This window comes from Oncorhynchus masou, chromosome 12 (genome assembly GCF_036934945.1).
Source record: "Oncorhynchus masou masou isolate Uvic2021 chromosome 12, UVic_Omas_1.1, whole genome shotgun sequence".
Classification (NCBI taxonomy): Eukaryota; Metazoa; Chordata; class Actinopteri; order Salmoniformes; family Salmonidae; genus Oncorhynchus; species Oncorhynchus masou.
Window position 1 is genome coordinate 73,845,231 of NC_088223.1, and position 18,360 is coordinate 73,863,590.

An 18,360-nucleotide genomic window follows, 5' to 3' on the forward strand; every position below is an offset into this window, starting at 1 on the left:
TTTTCACTGACTGAACGTGCTGAGCGTGTACTGGGGGTCTACCGGGCCCTGGCTGCCGGACCCTCTACGCTCCCCTCTAAATAGAGGACAGGGCCAGTGAGGGCCCGGTGACCTTTCCAACCCAGCGGTGCGCTGCAGCCTTCAGCCAGCTGTCTATGACATGCTGCGCAGGTGGTCTTCTCCCAACTGCTGGTGCTCTCTCTCTCTGTCAGAGTGAACGGCGAAATATACCACACACACTGGCGCATACACACGCGGGTCTCTCTCTTTCTCACACACACACATATACACATACACATACACACCTACTCAAATGTGTGCTCCACACTCAGACAAGTGCAGTAGACCTTACACACACAGGGTAGGCTAGTACAGATCATCCTCATCTGACAAGTTTAATCTAGGCCAGAATGATCAATGCTCTGTGCGAGCGCTTTTGAATTCCACTAATTAAATACAAAGATAATGTAACAGATCTGTTTGAACAAGTTATGCAAATGCTACAATAGTCTTTGGCTACATGACAGCATTCACAGAAAGCAAATGCACATCAAAGTGGGCCTACAGCAAAGCTAAAGTATGTTGCACATGCAAATGTTGCACATTTGCTTAGAATTAATGTATTTTATTGTTCAATCAATTCATTGAAGCATAGATACAATAGCCATCCTCCAATTACTATACACATGTCCCTATTCCCATTATGGATCTATTAGACCAGGGTTTCCCAAACTCGGTAGTGCCCCCCTCCCTCCTAAATGCACGTGTTGTTTTTTTGACCTAGCACTACACAACTGATTCAAATGACTAACTCATCATCAAGCTTTGATTATTTGAATCAGCTGTGTAGGTGCTAGGGTCGAAAACCAAAATGCTCACTCAGTGGCGGACCCCAGGACCGAGTTTGGGAAACCCTGTATTAGACCATATCTATCTTGTTGTTTTACTTTCTGGTCAGCTGCATGCAGTGTTGAGCTTTCCCCAAATCACTCTTGATGAGTACTGCTGTATTGCTAGGTTTTTGCTAAAGGTTCATCCAATATGCACACACATCTCTCCCATTGAATTTGACACGGTGGCTCCCCCTTGTGGCTCAGACACATGCACATCTATACATGTACAGTGCATTTGGAAAGTATTCAGACCCCTTGAATATTTCCACATTTTGTTACGTTACAACCTTATTCTAAAATAAGTAAAATAAAATCCCTCAGCAATCTACACACAATACCCCAATAATGACCAAGTGAAAACAGGTTGAAAAATGTTTGCTTATTCATAAAAACTAAAAACAAATGCCTTATTTACATAAGTATTCAGACCTTTTTCTATGAGACTCGAAATTGAGCTCAGGTGCATCCTGTTTCCATTGATCATCCTTGATGTTTCTACAACTTGATTGGAGTCCACCTGTGGTAAATTCAATTGATTGGACATGATTTGGAAAGACACACACCTGTCTATCTATGTCAGGTCCCACAGTTGAGAGTGCATGTCAGCGCAAAAACCAAGCCATGAGGTCGAAGGAATTGTCCGTAGAGCTCTGAGACAGGTTTGTGTCAAGCCACAGATCTGGGGAAGGGTACCAAAAAATGTCTGCAGCATTGAAGGTCCCCAAGAAAACAGTGGCCTCCATCTGTACACCCGCACATTGACTCGGTACTGGTACCCTCTGTATATAGCTTTGTTATTGTTATTTTATTGTTGCTCTTTTATTTTTTACTTTAGTTTATTTAGTAAATATTTTTCTTAACTGTATTGTTGGTTAAGGCCTTGTAAGTAAGCATTTCACGGTAAGGTCTATACCTGTTGTATTCTGAGCATGTGACAAATAAGATTTGATTTGATCATTTTTAAATTGAAGGAGTTAGGAACCACCAAGACTGTTCCTAGAGCTGGCTGCCCGGCCAAACTGAGCAATCGGGGGAGAAAGGCCTTGGTCAGGATGGTCACCAAGAACCTGATGGCCACTCTAACAGAGCTCTAGAGTTCCTCTGTGGAGATGGGAGAACCTTCCAGAAGGATAACCATCTCTGCAGCACTCCACCAATCAGGCCTTTATGGTAGTGTTGCAGACGGAAGCCACTCCTCAGTAAAAGGCACATGACAGCCCGCTTGGAGTTTGCCAAAAGGCACCTAAAGTCTCTCAGACCATGAGAAACATGATTCTCATTTGGAGGAAACCTGGCACCATCCCTACGGTGAAGTATGGTGCTGGCAGCATCCTACTGTGGGGATGTTTTTCAACGACAGGGACTGGGAAACTAGTCAGGATCGAGGCTAAGATGAACAGAGCAAAGTACAGAGATCCTTGATGAAAACCTGGTCCAGGGTGCTCAGGACCTCAGACTGGGGCAAAGGTTCACCTTCCAACAGGACAACGACCCTAAGCACACAGTCAAGACAACGCAGGAGTGGCTTCAGGACAAGTCTCTGAATGTCCTTGAGTGGCCCAGCCAGAGCCCGGACTTGAACCCGATTGAACATTTCTGGAAAGACCTGAACATAGCTGTGCAGCAACGCTCCCAGTCCAACATGACAGAGCTTGAGAGGATCTGCAGAGAAGAATGGGATGAAGTCTCCAAATACAGCTGTGCTAAGCCAAGAAAACTCTAAGCTGTAATCAATGTCAAAGGTGTTTCAACAAAGTACTGAGTAAAGGGTCTGAATATTTATGTAAATGTCATATCCAAAAACAGTTTTTGCTTTGTCATAATGGGGTATTGCGTGTAGATTGAGGGGGGGAAAATATTGAATCCATTTTAGAATAATTTTTACTATGTTCTACATTGTAGAATAATAGTGAAGACCTCAAAACCATGAAATAACACATATGGAATCTTGTAGTAACCAGAAAAGTGTTGAACAAATCTAAATATATTTCAAAGTCACCACCCTTTGCCTTAATGACAGCTTTGCACACTCTTGGCATTCTCACAACTAGCTTCATGAGGTAGTCACCTGGAATGCATTTCAATTAACAGGTGTGCCTTGTTAAGTTAATTTCTGGAATTTCTTTCCTTAATGAGTTTGAGCCAATCAGTTTTGTTGTGACATGGTAGGATTGGTATACAGAAGACAGCCCTTTTTGGTAAAATACCAAGTCCATATTATGTCATAAACAGCTGAAATAAGCAAAGAGAAATGACAATCCACCAGTACTTTAAGACATGAAAGTCAGTCAATCTGGAAAATTACAAGAACTTTCTTACAAGAAGTTTCTTGAAATGCAGTCGCAAAAACCATCAAGCGCAATGATGAGACCCAGAGTTACATATAATACAGAGGATAAGTTCATTATTTATTTATTTTTTATTTCACCTTTATTTAACCAGGTAGGCAAGTTGAAAACAAGTTCTCATTTATAATTGCGACCTGGCCAAGATAAAGCAAAGCAGTTCGACACATACAACGATACAGAGTTACACATGGAGTAAAACAAACATACAGTCAATAATACAGTATAAACAAGTCTATATACGATGTGAGCAAATGAGGTGAGATAAGGGAGGTAAAGGCAAAAAAAGGCCATGGTGGCAAAGTAAATACAATATAGCAAGTAAAACACTGGAATGGTAGATTTGCAGTGGAAGAATATGCAAATTAGAAATAAAAATAATGGGTTGCAAAGGAGCAAAATAAATAAATAAATACAGTAGGGAAAGAGGTAGTTGTTTGGTCTAAATTATAGGTGGGCTCTGTACAGGTGCAGTGATCTGTGAGCTGCTCTGACAGCTGGTGCTTAAAGCTAGTGAGGGAGATAAGTGTTTCCAGTTTCAGAGATTTTTGTAGTTCGTTCCAGTCATTGGCAGCAGAGAACTGGAAGGAGAGGCGGCCAAAGAAAGAATTGGTTTTGGGGGTGACCAGAGAGATATACCTGCTGGTATATATATGGTAATACTTTCGCAAGGCACTGTATTTGTAGTTGTCCACGTATTCTAAGTCAGAGCCGTCCAGAGTAGTGATGTTGGACAGGCGGCCAGGTGCAGGCAGCGATCGATTGAAGAGCATGCATTTAGTTTTACTTGTTTTTAAGAGCAATTGGAGGCCACTGAAGGAGAGTTGTATGGCATTGAAGCTTGCCTGGAGGGTTGTTAACACAGTGTCCAAAGAAGGGCCAGAAGTGTACAGAATGGTGTCGTCTGCGTAGAGGTGGATCAGAGACTCACCAGCAGCAAGAGCGACATCATTGATGTATACAGAGAAGAGAGTCGGTCCAAGAATTGAACCCTGTGGCACCCCCATAGAGACTGCCAGAGGTCCGGACAGCAGACCCTCCGATTTGACACACTGAACTCTATCAGAGAAGTAGTTGGTGAACCAGACGAGGCAATCATTTGAGAAACCAAGGCTGTCGAGTCTGCCTATGACGATGTGGTGATTGACAGAGTCTAAAGTCTTGGCCAGATCAATGAATACGGCTGCACAGTAATGTTTCTTATCGATGGCGGTTAAGATATCGTTTCGGACCTTGAGCGTGGCTGAGGTGCACCCATGACCAGCTCTGAAACCAGATTGCATAGCAGAGAAGGTATGGTGAGATTCGAAATGGTTGGTAATCTGTTTGTTGACTTGGCTTTTGAAGACCTTAGAAAGGCAGGGTAGGATAGATATAGGTCTGTAGCAATTTGGGTCAAGAGTGTCCTCCCCTTTGAAGAGGGGGATGACCGCAGCTGCTTTCCAATCTTTGGGAATCTCAGACGACATGAAAGAGAGGTTGAACAGGTTAGTATTCGGGGTGGCATCAATTTCGGCAAATAATTTTAGAAAGAAAGGTTCCAGATTGTCTAGCCCGGCTGATTGGTAGGGGTCCAGATTTTGCAGCTCTTTCAGAACATCAGCTGACTGAATTTGGGAGAAGGAGAAATGGGGAAGGCTTGGGCGAGTTGCTGTGGGGGGTGCAGTGCTGTTGACCGGGGTAGGAGTAGCCAGGTGGAAAGCATGGCCAGCCGTAGAAAAATGCTTATTGAAATTCTCAATTATAGTGGATTTATCAGTGGTGACAGTGTTTCCTATCTTCAGTGCAGTGGGCAGCTGGGAGGAGGTGCTCTTATTCTCCATGGACTTTACAGTGTCACAGAACATTTTTGAGTTAGTGTTGCAGGAAGCAAATTTCTGCTTGAAAAAGCTAGCCTTGGCTTTTCTAACTGCCTGTGTATAATGGTTTCTAGCTTCCCTGAACAGCTGCATATCACGGGGGCTGTTCGATGCTAATGCAGAACGCCATAGGATGTGTTGGTTAAGGTCAGTCAGGTCTGGGGAGAACCAAGGGCTATATCTGTTCCTGGTTCTAAATTTCATGAATTGGGCATGCTTATTTAAGATGGTTAGGAAGGTATTTAAAAAAAATAACCAGGCATCCTCTACTGATAGGATGAGATCAATATCATTCCAGGATACCCCGGCCAGGTCGATTAGAAAGGCCTGCTCGCTGAAGTGTTTCAGGGAGCATTTGACAATGATGAGTGGAGGTTGTTTCACCGCTGACCCATTACGGATGCAGGCAATGAGGCAGTGATCGCTGAGATCTTGGTTGAAGACAGCCGAGGTGTATTTAGAGGGCAAGTTGGTTAGGATGATATCTATGAGGGTGCCCGTGTTTAAGGCTTTGGGGAGGTACCTGGTCGGTTCATTGATAATTTGTGTGAGATTGAGGGCATCAAGCTTAGATTGTAGGATGGCTGGGGTGTTAAGAATGTTCCAGTTTAGGTCGCCTAGCAACACAAGTTCTGAAGATAATGGGGGGCAATCAGTTCACATAAGGTGTCCAGAGCACAGCTGGGGGCAGAGGGTGGTCTATAGCAGGCGGCAACGGTGAGAGACTTGTTTTTAGAGAGGTTGATTTTTAAAAGTAGAAGTTCAAATTGTTTGGGTACAGACCTGGATAATAGGCCAGAACTCTGCAGGCTATCTTTGCAGTAGATTACAATACCGCCCCCTTTGGCAGTTCTATCTTGTCTGAAAATGTTGTAGTCTGGGATGAAAATTTCAGGATTCGATAAAATAGCTTCAAGGTATAATGTACAGACAAAGGTATGGTAGGATGTGAATACAGTGGAGGTAAACCTAGGTATTGAGTGATGATGAGAGATATATTGCCTCTAGAAACATCATTGAAACCAGGAGATGTCATCGCATGTGTGGGTGGTGGAACTAATAGGTTGGATAAGGTATAGTGAGCAGGACTAGAGGCTCTACAGTGAAATAAGCCAATAAACACTAACCAGAACACCAGTGGACAAGGCATATTGACATTAAGGAGAGACATGCTTAGTCGAGTGATCAAAAGGGTCCAGTGAGTAGTGAGGTTGGTTGGGGTCACGGCGATTCAGACAGCTAGCCGGGCCATCGGTAGCAAACTAGCATAGGATGGAGGTCTGTTTTTAGCCACCTCGTGCATTTCCATCGGTAGGATTAGTGGGGTTCCATGTGGTAGAGGGGATCAATCCAATTCACAAAATAAAACAATTGATATAGTTATAGAGGCCCAAGGGGAGAAAAAAAAATTGTCTGATAGGTCTATTCAGATAGCAGCCGTTAAGACAGCTAACGATTAGCGGACCGCAGATGGGCTTTCAGGTAACATCGCAACGGAGGAGCCAGCCGGATAACTCCCTCGGGTAGATAACGTCGGTTGTCCAGTTGTGAAGGCCCGGTGGGGCTCCGCGTTGGCAGTAAAACGGGTCCGGATAGGTGATTGTAGCCCAGGAGTGACTGATGGAACTCTTCAGCTGGCTAGCTCCAGAATAATTGATGTTTGCTCCTGAATCGACGTAAGCCGATAGTCACACGGATAGCAGCTAGCTAGCTGCAAGATCCAGGTATAAATGTCCAGAGTTAGCGGTTGAAATCTGGGGACATGGAGAGAAAAATAGGTGCGGTGTATTCCGGTCCAAGCCGCGCCATACAAAACTGGCGATAGATTTTCGAGTTAAAGGATTGCTGCTGACCACAAACCGTGGTTAGCTGAATAACAACGATTAGCCAGTAAAGAAGCTAACTAGCTTCTGGTTAGCTTCAGGCAAGCTTCTGGCGAGCTTCGCGTTAGCTTCTATGGAGGATTACAGATTTGAGGTAAATAATACTTACTTTTTTTAAATATAAATTGGTGAGGTGGGTTGCAGGAGAGTGTTTTGAAGATGAGTTTATGGAAAATAAAAAATATATATAAAAAGGTATGCGAAGAAAGTTGTAAATATATATATTTAGAATTTATATATATATATTTACAACTTTCTTCGCATACCTTTTTATATATATTTTTTATCCTCGACAAGACGAGGACAAAAGACGTGTGACTGCTATGCCATCTTGGAGCCATTACATTAGAGTTACCAGCTTCAGAAATCGGCAATTAACTGCACCTCAGATTGCACCTGACAGAGTTCAAATAACAGACTCATCTCAACAGCAACTGTTTAGAGGAGACTGTGTGAATCAGGCCTTCATTGTCGAATTGCTGCAAAGAAACCACTACTAATGGACACCAATATGATGAAGAGACTTGCTTGGGCCAAGCAATGGACATTAGACCGGTGGCAATCTGTCCAAATTTGAGATTTTTGGTTCCAACCGCCGTGTCTTTGTGAGATGCAGAGTAGGTGAACGGAATGTGTGGTTCCCACCGCGATGAGGTGTTATGGTGCTTTGCTGTTGATACTGTCTGTGATTTCAAGGCAAACTTAACCAGCATGGCTACCACAGCATTCTTCAGCTGTAAGCCATCCCATCTTATTGAATTTAGTGGGACTATCATTGGTTTTGCTACAGGACAATGACCCAATAAACCTCCAGGCTGTATAAGGACTATTTGACCAGGAAGGAGAGTGATGGAGTGCTGCATCAGATGACCTGGCCTCCACAATCACCCAGCCTCAACCCAATTGAGATGGTTTGGGATGAGTTTGACCGCAGAGTGAAGGAAAAGCAGCCAAGTTGAGAGAATGCCAAGAGTGTGCAAAGCTGTCATCAAGGCAAAGGGTGGCAACTTTGAATAATCTAAAATATGTTTTAAAAAAGTAGGTTACTACATTATTCCATATGTGTCATTTCATAGTTTTGATATCTTTACTATTATTCTACAATGTAGAAAATAGTAAAAGTAAAGAAAAACCTTCGGTGTGTCCAAACTTTTGACTGGTACTGTATGTTGAGCTGTATCTCGGTCCCAGCTGTAGGCAAGGCTATTGGATTTATCTAACTCTCTCTACTAGATTGGTTTGTTGTTGTGCCAAACATGTGTTAGTAGATGCACACAAGGATAGTTAGAGGAGTTGCCAAGGCACGTGCAGATCGAGACTATTTGATATTTTGAGAATGATTGATCAAAAAATCTGGGCACTTATTAAGGCATGTTACATGGTTTTCTGAGTTGTAGTTATTGAATGCAGTTTCTGACATGAGATATTTAGTTTTATCATAACTATTTGTGTTGCAGTGTCATCTCTGATATTCTCATTTGACTTACTTATTTAATTTGATCTAATTACATTTCCTAAATAAGGAACCATTGCTACTATGATTTTCTCAACATTATACCAGATTAGGTAATGTAACTGTTGGTAGTGACTCGATAAGATTGACATTTTCTGGATGACATCTTTGCACGTTTGATGTCGTTAATGAGCGCCTTCCCTCGTAAGTATTCCCCCCTTACAATTCGTGTTTTATTGTTTGTTTACCAGTGGAAGAACAATTAACCAAATTAACACTACCCAGGTTTTAAACTCCTAGCCCAACATAGAAGAGACTACATTTAGCAGCATCACCATGGCGATACCCACTGTACTAGATATCCACTGTACTAGTTTAGCATATTAGCATATCGTATAAGCCTATTAGCATATCATATGCGCCTAACATATAGCATATAACATAGCATTTATGAGCCTAGCATATTAGCATATCATTCGAGCTAAGTATATTAGCATATTGGCCAAGTATGTTAGCATAGCATATTAGCATATATCCAATAACTGCCCTCCTTATTGAAAAGTAGGCTGAATTCACTTCTTACAAGTGGGGAGTGTGGCTTGTTCTCATATGGTTCATTTGTTTTCAGGGCTGTTTGGGGTATTGTTTGGCAGGCTTATTTTAAATCCTGTTTGTTAAGCTGTCTGTCCTTATCTGTCGACATTTGAGGAGGCGATTGCGTTCTTCCCCATCCTCTTTAAATAACAGGGATGTTTAGGGGTGCATGTCAACTGAGGCATGGACATTTGCAGGTTGCCCCACCGCGCAAGTTACAGTCTATGCTCCTCCTATTAACTCCTCGGCTAGGGAACAATACATATACAGTTGAAGTCGGAAGTTTACATACACCTTAGCCAAATACATTTAGACTGTTTTTCACAATTCCTGACATTTAATCCTAGTCAAAAGTCCCTGTCTTAGGTCGGTTAGGATCACTACTTTATTTTAATAATGTGAAATGTCAGAATAATAGTAGAGATTATTATTTATTTAAGCTTTTATTTCTTTGGTTGGGATGGTGTTCTTCAGCTTGCAAGCATTCCCCTTTTTTTCCCCAAACATAACAATGGTCATTATGGCCAAAGAGTTCTATTATTGTTTCATCAGACCAGAGAACATTTCTCCAAAATGTACGATCTTTGTCCCCATGTGCGGATGCAAACCGTAGTCTGGCTTTTTTATGACAGTTTTGGAGCAGTGGCTTCTTCCTTGCTGAGCGGCTTTTCAAGTTATGTCGATATAGGACTCGTTTTACTGTGGATATAGATGCTTTTGGGTACCCGTTTCCTCCAGTATCTTCACACGGTCCTTTGCTGTTGTTCTGGGATTGATTCCTTCCTGAGCGGTATGATGGCTGCTTGGTCCCATGGTGTTTATACCTGCGTACTGTTGTTTGTACAGATTAACATGGTATCTTCAGGCGTTTGGAAATTGCTCCCAAGGATGAACCATAATTCTTTTTCAGAGTTCTTGGCTGATTTCTTTTGATTTTCCCATGATGTCAAGCAAGAGGCACTGAGTTTGAAGGTAGGCCTTGAAATGCATCCACAGGTACACCTCCAATTGACTCGAATTATGTCAATTAGCCCATCAGAAGCTTCTAAAGCCATGACATCATTTTCTGGAATTTTCCAAGCTGTTTAAAGACACAGTCAACTTAGTGTATGTAAACTTCTGACCCACTGGAATTGTGATGCAGTGAGTTATAAGTGAAATAATCTGTCTAAACAATTGTTGGAAAAATAACTTGTGTCATGCACAAAGGTGTCCTAACCGACTTGCCAAAATTAGTTTGTGAACAAGAAATGTGTGGAGTGGTTGAAAAACGAGTTTTAATGACTCCAACCTAAGTGTACGTAAACTTCAACTGTATAATATTTTTTTATTTAAGCTACGCATCAAGGAGGCAAGAGATTAATCTTGGAGAAGATGAAAATCAAAAATCTTTCTCCTGACTTTAATGAAGTAGCTAAAATCCATGTATGAAGTCTTCCATTGCCCTGTGATAGGGTCTGCCGTCACCCACAAGGTGAGGCATCAGGAGCAACCTTCACCAGCTCGCTCATAAAGCACATCTTCACACACACAGTCCTGTACAGCTAACCTTGTGGGGACACACAATTCAGTCCGATTCGAAGTCCTATTTTCCCTAACCCTTAAAACTAACCTGTACTCTTACCCTAACCTTAACCATAACCCTAAAACCTAACCTTGGTTCCTAACTTTAACCCTAAAACTAACCCTAGCTCCTAACCCTGAACTCAATTCTAACACTAATTCTAACCGTAACCCTAAACCCTCTACAAATAGCATTTGACCTTGTGGGTCCCAACACAATTTCCCCAGTTGGTAAAAAAAAGAAAATATCCCCACTCTTCCTTGCGGTTGTTATGGACTGAAGGGCTTATTTTGAATTATAACTTGGGATACATATCATGTTGGCATTGATCTCTTACAAGTATTGGCAAATGGTAGTACCACCGGAATTCATCCCATACTTGGGATCACATGTTTGCAAACCAAATTGTGCTCGCTCAGATATGATATTTTCATACCATTTCAGCACAGTTACTGCACCTATGGTGGAGTACAGCTTGGCTTGGCTCGGTTCAGCTCAGTGGTGTGAAAAACTATACTGCACACAGCCTGGCAGTTGTAATGGCTACTGTGTGTCTGTCTGTGCCTTCCAGTCCAGAGTCAGAACCTGGTGACAGACAATGTGGAGGTGATGGAGGGTGACGTGGCCGTCATCAGCTGCAGGGTGAAGAACAACGACGATTCTGTCATCCAGCTCCTCAACCCCAACAGACAGACCATCTACTTCAGAGACGTCCGACGTGAGTACCACACACACACACACACACACACACACACACACACACACACACACTCAGAGAGAGGCTGGCATACACACGGACACAAACTTATACATACACACACCTTAAAAATAGATTGGCCTACTAGTTCTACACAGACGGACCTACACATACTTTCACATCAACTCTACAATAATAATTTGGTCCACTTTATAGACTTACAGATGTTATTAGTACTTTCCACTGGTTGGAAAATACTAAATATGCCCACACACACAAACATAAAGTATAGCCCTAATGGTCGCACACTTTTGCAGTAAGTCCTCAAGTCCTCCTTCTGTCCTCCTTCTTCAGAGATGAGGCGTGAGCACGCACACACATACACACACCACACACACACAGAGAAGCAGCCACATAAGAAGTTCTCCCATCTGTCTTTGATGGATACAACGTTCTGTCCCTCCCTCCCATCCTACCACCACAAACTCTTCCTCACTCACCCACACTCTCTTTCACACACATATACACAGCCACACAGCCAGGTCCTCAGGATCCCCCTGGCATACATAAATCGTGCCTCGTGTTTTTCTGTTTCGCTGGGGCACCAAATACCAAGCCCACAGCTGGCTGTCAAGGGCATCTCTTCTTCCGACGGGGCGCCTTGATCTCTTGTGATCTTTTCCAGAGAACATTCGGGCATTTCACTGCAGCTGCACTTCTTAATTATAGCTTGGCTCTTCTACCAGCCTCCCTGAATATCATATTGGGCCGCTCCAACTGAAATCCATATTGGGGAAAAAAGGAGGGAGATAGAGGAGAGAGCTTTGACATTGACATCCTAGTTGCGGAAAAGCTCAGCGGTAGCATGTTTCTCCATCGCATCTGAAATTAATGTGACCCCACTTCAAGGGAGCGGTTGGAGCCTGGTGTGGATGAGGGCTCCTCCCCTGCGTGGCCCTCTGCACACAAAGTGAGCACGCACACATGTTTTCATGCTCCTTCATACACACACACACACATATACTGTAGGCACACTCGGCGAGTTAAGAGGCACACACACACTTTTGCACTGGCACTCAGAGTGAAGAGGCAGACACTTGAAACCTGTGTAGTGGGTGGACGCCAGTCCTTTTGAAGACCAGAGACCACGTGTGTAAGGATTCCGCTGGGCCCCGGACGGTACCTGTCTGAAAGTAGCCTGTGCATTACCAAAGGACACCTTTACCACCACCAGCTCGCAATCTCTTAATGAGGACATCACCTCCATATCCTCTGTGTTTTCAAAGCACTGACCTCGTCATTAACAGGTCCACAGCCGCTGAGCCAAAAAGGTCACCCTCTAATCTCTCCGCCGCTCTCCTTATCATTAAAAGGTGTCTCTCTCCGGCAACGTTTAAAAGTGAGATGACGAAAACAGCATAGAGCCAGCTAAAGGGCAAGAAGATGGTTGGGCGCCACAAATCCCTTTTCCATGTGTGTGTGTGTATCGTGTGTGCATGTGTTTGGTGGGTGTCTGTGTGAAGAGCCAAATTACCCTCACCCACCTACCCTTTCCCTCTCTCACTCTTTAATAAAACTTTGATGGCTCCTCTCAAAAAGTAGCCAGACCTGCTAATCAGAATTGATTGCCGCCACTTAAGAAGAAGCCAGAAGCTCATCTCAATGAAACCAGGGAGAAACAACACAACTGAGATATGGAGAGGGAGAAAGATGGAAGAAAGAATAACCCATTGCAGCCATAAAAGTTTTGTTTATCTCATCTTTATTTTTTCACTCTGCTCTGAATTGCAGTTTATTTCCCCCCCTTTTGTGTTTAAAGTCAGCTTCATTTCAATGCAGAGATTGCCAGGACTCAATGGATATGGTCGTGTGTGTTTGTGCAGTCTTTTGTCCCCCATCACCCGTTTCCTCGATGGTGCCGAACGGACCTTTGGCTATTTGCGATAACACGAAAATAAGCAATGTATATTCAACACCACTTTAGGCGACTGTCCACCCCTCAAATGGAGTTGAGTGGAGAAAAAAAAATTCCATTGTCCACTTTGATCTGACTCAGGAAAATTAATTAGAAATCTTGAAAATAAAGTTTTATCCGTTTTATTATTTCATATTATTTTAAACATAAGTAAGATCACTTGATTTGTGAGATAACTTGGGGCATTCTGATACGATATTATTAACAAACATAGCTGTATTGAGGTATGTTTTTTTAATACTATAGCTTGCTATGTGAATCTGTGAATAAGATTTAAAGAAAGCCTTTATTTTCATAGAAAGGCTGTTTGTTTGGTTGTAGAGAGGCTGTATGAAGAAGATGGACTTTAGTTTTCACAATCTAATTCAAGACCATCATGGAAATGAAACATATACATCCCGGAAATTAAATGGATGAAGTACAAATATTTATCAAATTCTCTGCCTTGTGTGGCTGTTAAAACAAATAAATTAGCTCGTTTTGAAACCCCTATAGCTACTATATTAAAGTATAAATCAGCAGAAATAGGATACTGCTGTGTTTTGAGACGTGCATGGCGCTCCTCCCTTCTTTTTCTTCTTTGTGGCTGTTTTTGTCCCTGCTCCTAGCCACTGTGAATCTTATTCCCACGTTTTGTTTAAGTGTTTGTTGCATCAGAGGTCTCTCCATGGTCACTGCATTTTCTTGCCCAATTTTGTCTTTCCTTGTGTTTGTACCTTCCAAAAAAGACATTACCTGCATAGGAGGTTTGTGGCACCTTAATTGGGAGGACAGGCACGTGGTAATGGCTGGAGGGGAATCAGTGGAATGGTATCAAATACATCAAACAATATGTTTGATGCCATTCAATTTGCTCCATTCCAGTCACTATTATGATCCAAACTCCCCTCAGGAGGCTCCACTGATTACCTGAGAAACGCTATGCCAAACTAAAGGAATTGAAAGAACAAAATCAACATCGAAAGACATATTCAGTTTGTTTTCTTGAGTGGAATTGCTTTCTACTACTAGTGCCTTTGTTTTCCCTGAAACTCACCCCATTGGACATCACTGCTGCGTGTCCAATCCCGGGCTCCCCCACAGTGAGCTGGATGCTGCGAGCGGGCGCCGTTGTTGTGTCGTCATGGGGGACAACCTCCTGGGGCATGGCGGGCCGCTGTTGAGTCCTCACATGGCCACGCTTGTGTCTAGGACCAGCACCACTGCGCTAAAGCAGGGCCATGTTCCTTGTTGGACACAGAGCTGATGTCGTCAAGCCCTAATGCTGTTTTTCACTCCCCAAAATGGATCAGTATTCAGTTTCTCACCACCTCCAATTCTGTCTGTTTTTTTTTTACCCAAAACCACATTTGTGTTGTTGATATACACTATTTATACAAAGGTATGTGGACACCCCTTCAAATTAGTGGATTCGGCTATTTCAGCTACACTTGTTGCTAACAGGTGTATAAAATCGAGCATACAGCCATGCAATCTCCATAGACAAACACTGGCATTAGAATGGCCTAACTGAAGACCTCTGTGACTTTCAACGTGAAACCGTCATAGGATATCACGTATCTATCAAGTCAGTTTGTCAAATTTCTTCCCTGCTAAAGCTGCCCCGGTCAACTGTAAGTGATGCTATTGTGAAGTGAAACATCTAGGAGCAACAACGGCTCAGCCGCGAGGTGGTAGGCCACACAAGCTCACAGAACGGGACCGGCGAGTGTTGACGCATAGCGCCCTAAAAATCATCTGCCCTCGGTTGCAACACTCACTATCAAGTTCCAAACTGCCCCTGGAAGCAATATCAGCACAATAACTGTTCGGCGGAAACTTCATGAAATGGGTTTCCATGGCCGAGCAGCCGCACACAAGCCTAACATCACCATGCACAATGCCAAGTGTTGGCTGGAGTGGTGTAAAGCTCGGCGCCATTGGATTCTGGAGCAGTGGAAATGCATACTCTGGAGTGATGTATCACCATCTGGAAGTCCAAAGGACAAATCTGGATTTGGCGGATGCCAGAAGAACGCTACCTGCCGAATGCATTGTGCCAACTGTAAAGTTTGGTGGAGGAAGAATAATGGTCTGAGGCTGTTTTTCATGGTTCAGGCTAGATGCCTTAGTGCCAGTGGAGGGAAATCTTACGCTACAGCATGTAATGACATTCTAGACGATTCTGTGCTTCCAACTTTGTGGCAAAAGTTTGAGGAAGGACCTTTCCTGTTTCAGCATGACAATGCCCTGTGCAAAAAGCGAGGTCCATACAGAAATGGTTTGTCGAGATCGGTGTGGAAGAACTGGACTTGCCTGCACAGAGCCCTGACCTCAACCCCATTGAACGCCTTTGGGGTGAATTGTTAATGCCGACTGCGAGCCAGGCCTAATCCCCCAAAATCAGTGCCCAACCTCACTTATGCTCTTCTGGCTGAATGGAAGCAACTCCCCGCAGCAATGTTTCAAAATCTGGTGGAAAGCCTTCCCCAGAAGAGTGGAGGCTGTTATAGCAGCAAAAGGGGGACAAACTCCATATTAATGCCCATGATTTTGGAATTAGATGTTTAACGAGCAGGTGCCCACATACTTTTGGTCATGTAGTGGAGATATACACTTACAGTATATTAACACAACAACAAGATATAGCATGTTAAAGGAGGCAATGTATGCAAGGTATGTATTGAGCATACAGTATACCACAATGGACTGGAGGCCATTTTTCAAATACCCACAGTACACCAGACTTTAGTGCCATTATGAACATTATCGGTGTTGACATAATGCTTTAATCATTCCTATTGGTGTCCACCTAGCGCCGAGTCTCACAACAGATTACCAGCAGTTTAGCCCGTGATGCCTCGCATTGGAGTGTTTTAATCCCAGCACATTCTTCAAATCAATACATTTAATTTAATCATTAGTGTCAGGCTGCCCCTTGCACTGACAGGCCTAACCCTGCTTTCAAGTCAGCCACATTAATTAGTCACACATGATCTGTGTGTAACGTTAGCCTCTGTTGTGTTCATCCACTGCTAACAGAGGAGCCAAGCATAATGACTACTGGCACCAAAGTTAGCGGTTAGCTTTGAAAAGTAGCATAGGTAAGTAACTTAATAATTAAAGTAATTGAGTTAAGAAGTTGGGACACCAGAATAGCTTTGCAAAATGGAGTTGAATGTTGAGGAGTTATATTTTGATTGGACTTCAATCTTGGGCCCACATGCTAAAAATAGAGCTCTCCTTTGAACATTTGTCACTTACTCATTTGTGACTAACTCTGGATTCACACACTTGTTAGCTATTCTGTTCGTTGTTCTCTTCTGATATTCCAAGACCTCAACCCTGGCAGCAGGACCAAAGACATTAGCGATGAGTTGGCACGGCAACATGTTTAACCCCTTCTCCTTTTGCACCATGTCTTTGTGGGAGTAAGGGGAGACGAGTGGAATCCAGATGGGGTCTTCTGATGAGGGGGCACGTGGCTACTTCGAGGGGGGTCGGGAAGGTCGAGAGGATTAACTCAAGGAAGAAGGGCGGATGGCAGCGGAGATGGAGCCACGCTCTGTGTTTCTTTGCTTCTCCACTGCCTCCACAGCAGCAGAACCAGAGAGAAGGCTGACAGCCTTGCTTTCTCTCTTCCTCTTTTCCCCCCTCACTCGCTCTCTTTCTTTCTCTCTTCCTCTTTTCCCCCCTCACTCGCTCTCTTTCTTTCTCTCTTCCTCTTTTCCCCCCTCACACGCTCTCTTGCTTTCTCTCTTCCTCTTTTCCCCCCTCACTCGCTCTCTTGCTTTCTCTCTTTTTGCATAAAAGTGAAAGAGCGCGGCTAACCAGCTGGAACCCAGAACAATACGCTTCACCCCCCCCATCACTATCACAATCCTGGCTTTCATGTGCTCGCCGCCACAAACTGTAATAATCCCAGAAGATTTCTTCATTTAGTTATTTGTTTCCGTCTATGTAGTTATGTTTTAATGCTACCTCTTTTTTCTTGTTGCTTTTGCTCCTTTGAACTGGGCTGCTGCGGGTGAGAAAAAGAAGACACAGAGAGCAGTAAATGGCTGCTGTCGATCTGTCAGAGGTGGTGGGGAGGCTTTCATCTGAACCAGACATTGGGATTCTCCATTGCGTTTGCCAGACAAAACAACTCCCTAATGGATTGCTCATTATTCTGCGTGTGTGTGTCACCACATATTCCTGTTTTAATTAGAAACAAAAAAAAAGTTTTAAGTGAGAAAAGAAAGGAAATTCACATGAGCCCCACAATGCCTACTTCACCCATGCTCTACCAAGGTTTTCCAGCACACAGCTTTGACCTACTATAATAGCTTTATTGGGCTATTGTACTTCAAGAAATATGTAGGGAAGTTGCTTAGGATTCAAATGTTCTCAAAGATCAGATGAATTTCAACAAAGAAAGGAAATGATGATAAATAGCGCGAGACTGTTTTAGGGTTCATTAAACAAAGCTCACCTGGCATCAATATGAGTTTTTCCCAGCTGTATTCAGCACAGTTTAAAGTCACAATCTATGATGGTGCTCCAAAGTGTCAAAGCATACACATGACCTCAGAATGTCAACCATACCAGTATTCTTTAGTTCTGCGCATGTTACCAAGAATACTTAAGATTCACCTGAGGAGATTCGTTGTGTTCTTTAAGTTTGCAAAACTCAAGAGAACATTTTAAGGTATGTGCAATACTCCCAGATAGAGCACCCAGCTCACTCTTCCAAAGCAAATGAAAAATATACTCAGGTGAGTTTGTGAGGGACAACAACAAAAATGTGTACTGTTGGGGGTACTCAATGACTGGAGTTGGGAAACACTGCCATAGTCAATGCATGGACATTGACAATGGTATCCTCTTTTCACCCCCCCCCCCCCCTTATCTCCCTTACTCTTTCTCTCCCTATCTCTCTTTCTTTGATCCCCAGCCCTGAAAGATGCTCGCTTCCAGCTGGTCAACTTCTCGGACAATGAGCTGCGGGTATCTCTATCCAATGTGAGCCTGTCAGATGAGGGGAGATACGTGTGCCAGCTCTACACGGACCCCCCACAGGAGGCCTATGCAGACATCACTGTGCTGAGTATGACTACACACAATGTTTGTTGAGGG

The 18,360-nt window shown here is 43.3% G+C and overlaps 1 protein-coding gene across 1 annotated transcript in view; it reads left to right on the forward strand.

The window, feature by feature from the left end:
• LOC135550802 (cell adhesion molecule 1-like) overlaps positions 1-18,360 on the forward strand; it is a 485,176-nt gene that overhangs the window by 351,483 nt on the left and 115,333 nt on the right. The window contains exons 3-4 of the mRNA XM_064981924.1: positions 11,163-11,309; positions 18,179-18,331. Coding sequence (XP_064837996.1) covers positions 11,163-11,309; positions 18,179-18,331 — 300 coding nt within the window. The remainder of the gene's footprint in view (positions 1-11,162; positions 11,310-18,178; positions 18,332-18,360) is intronic.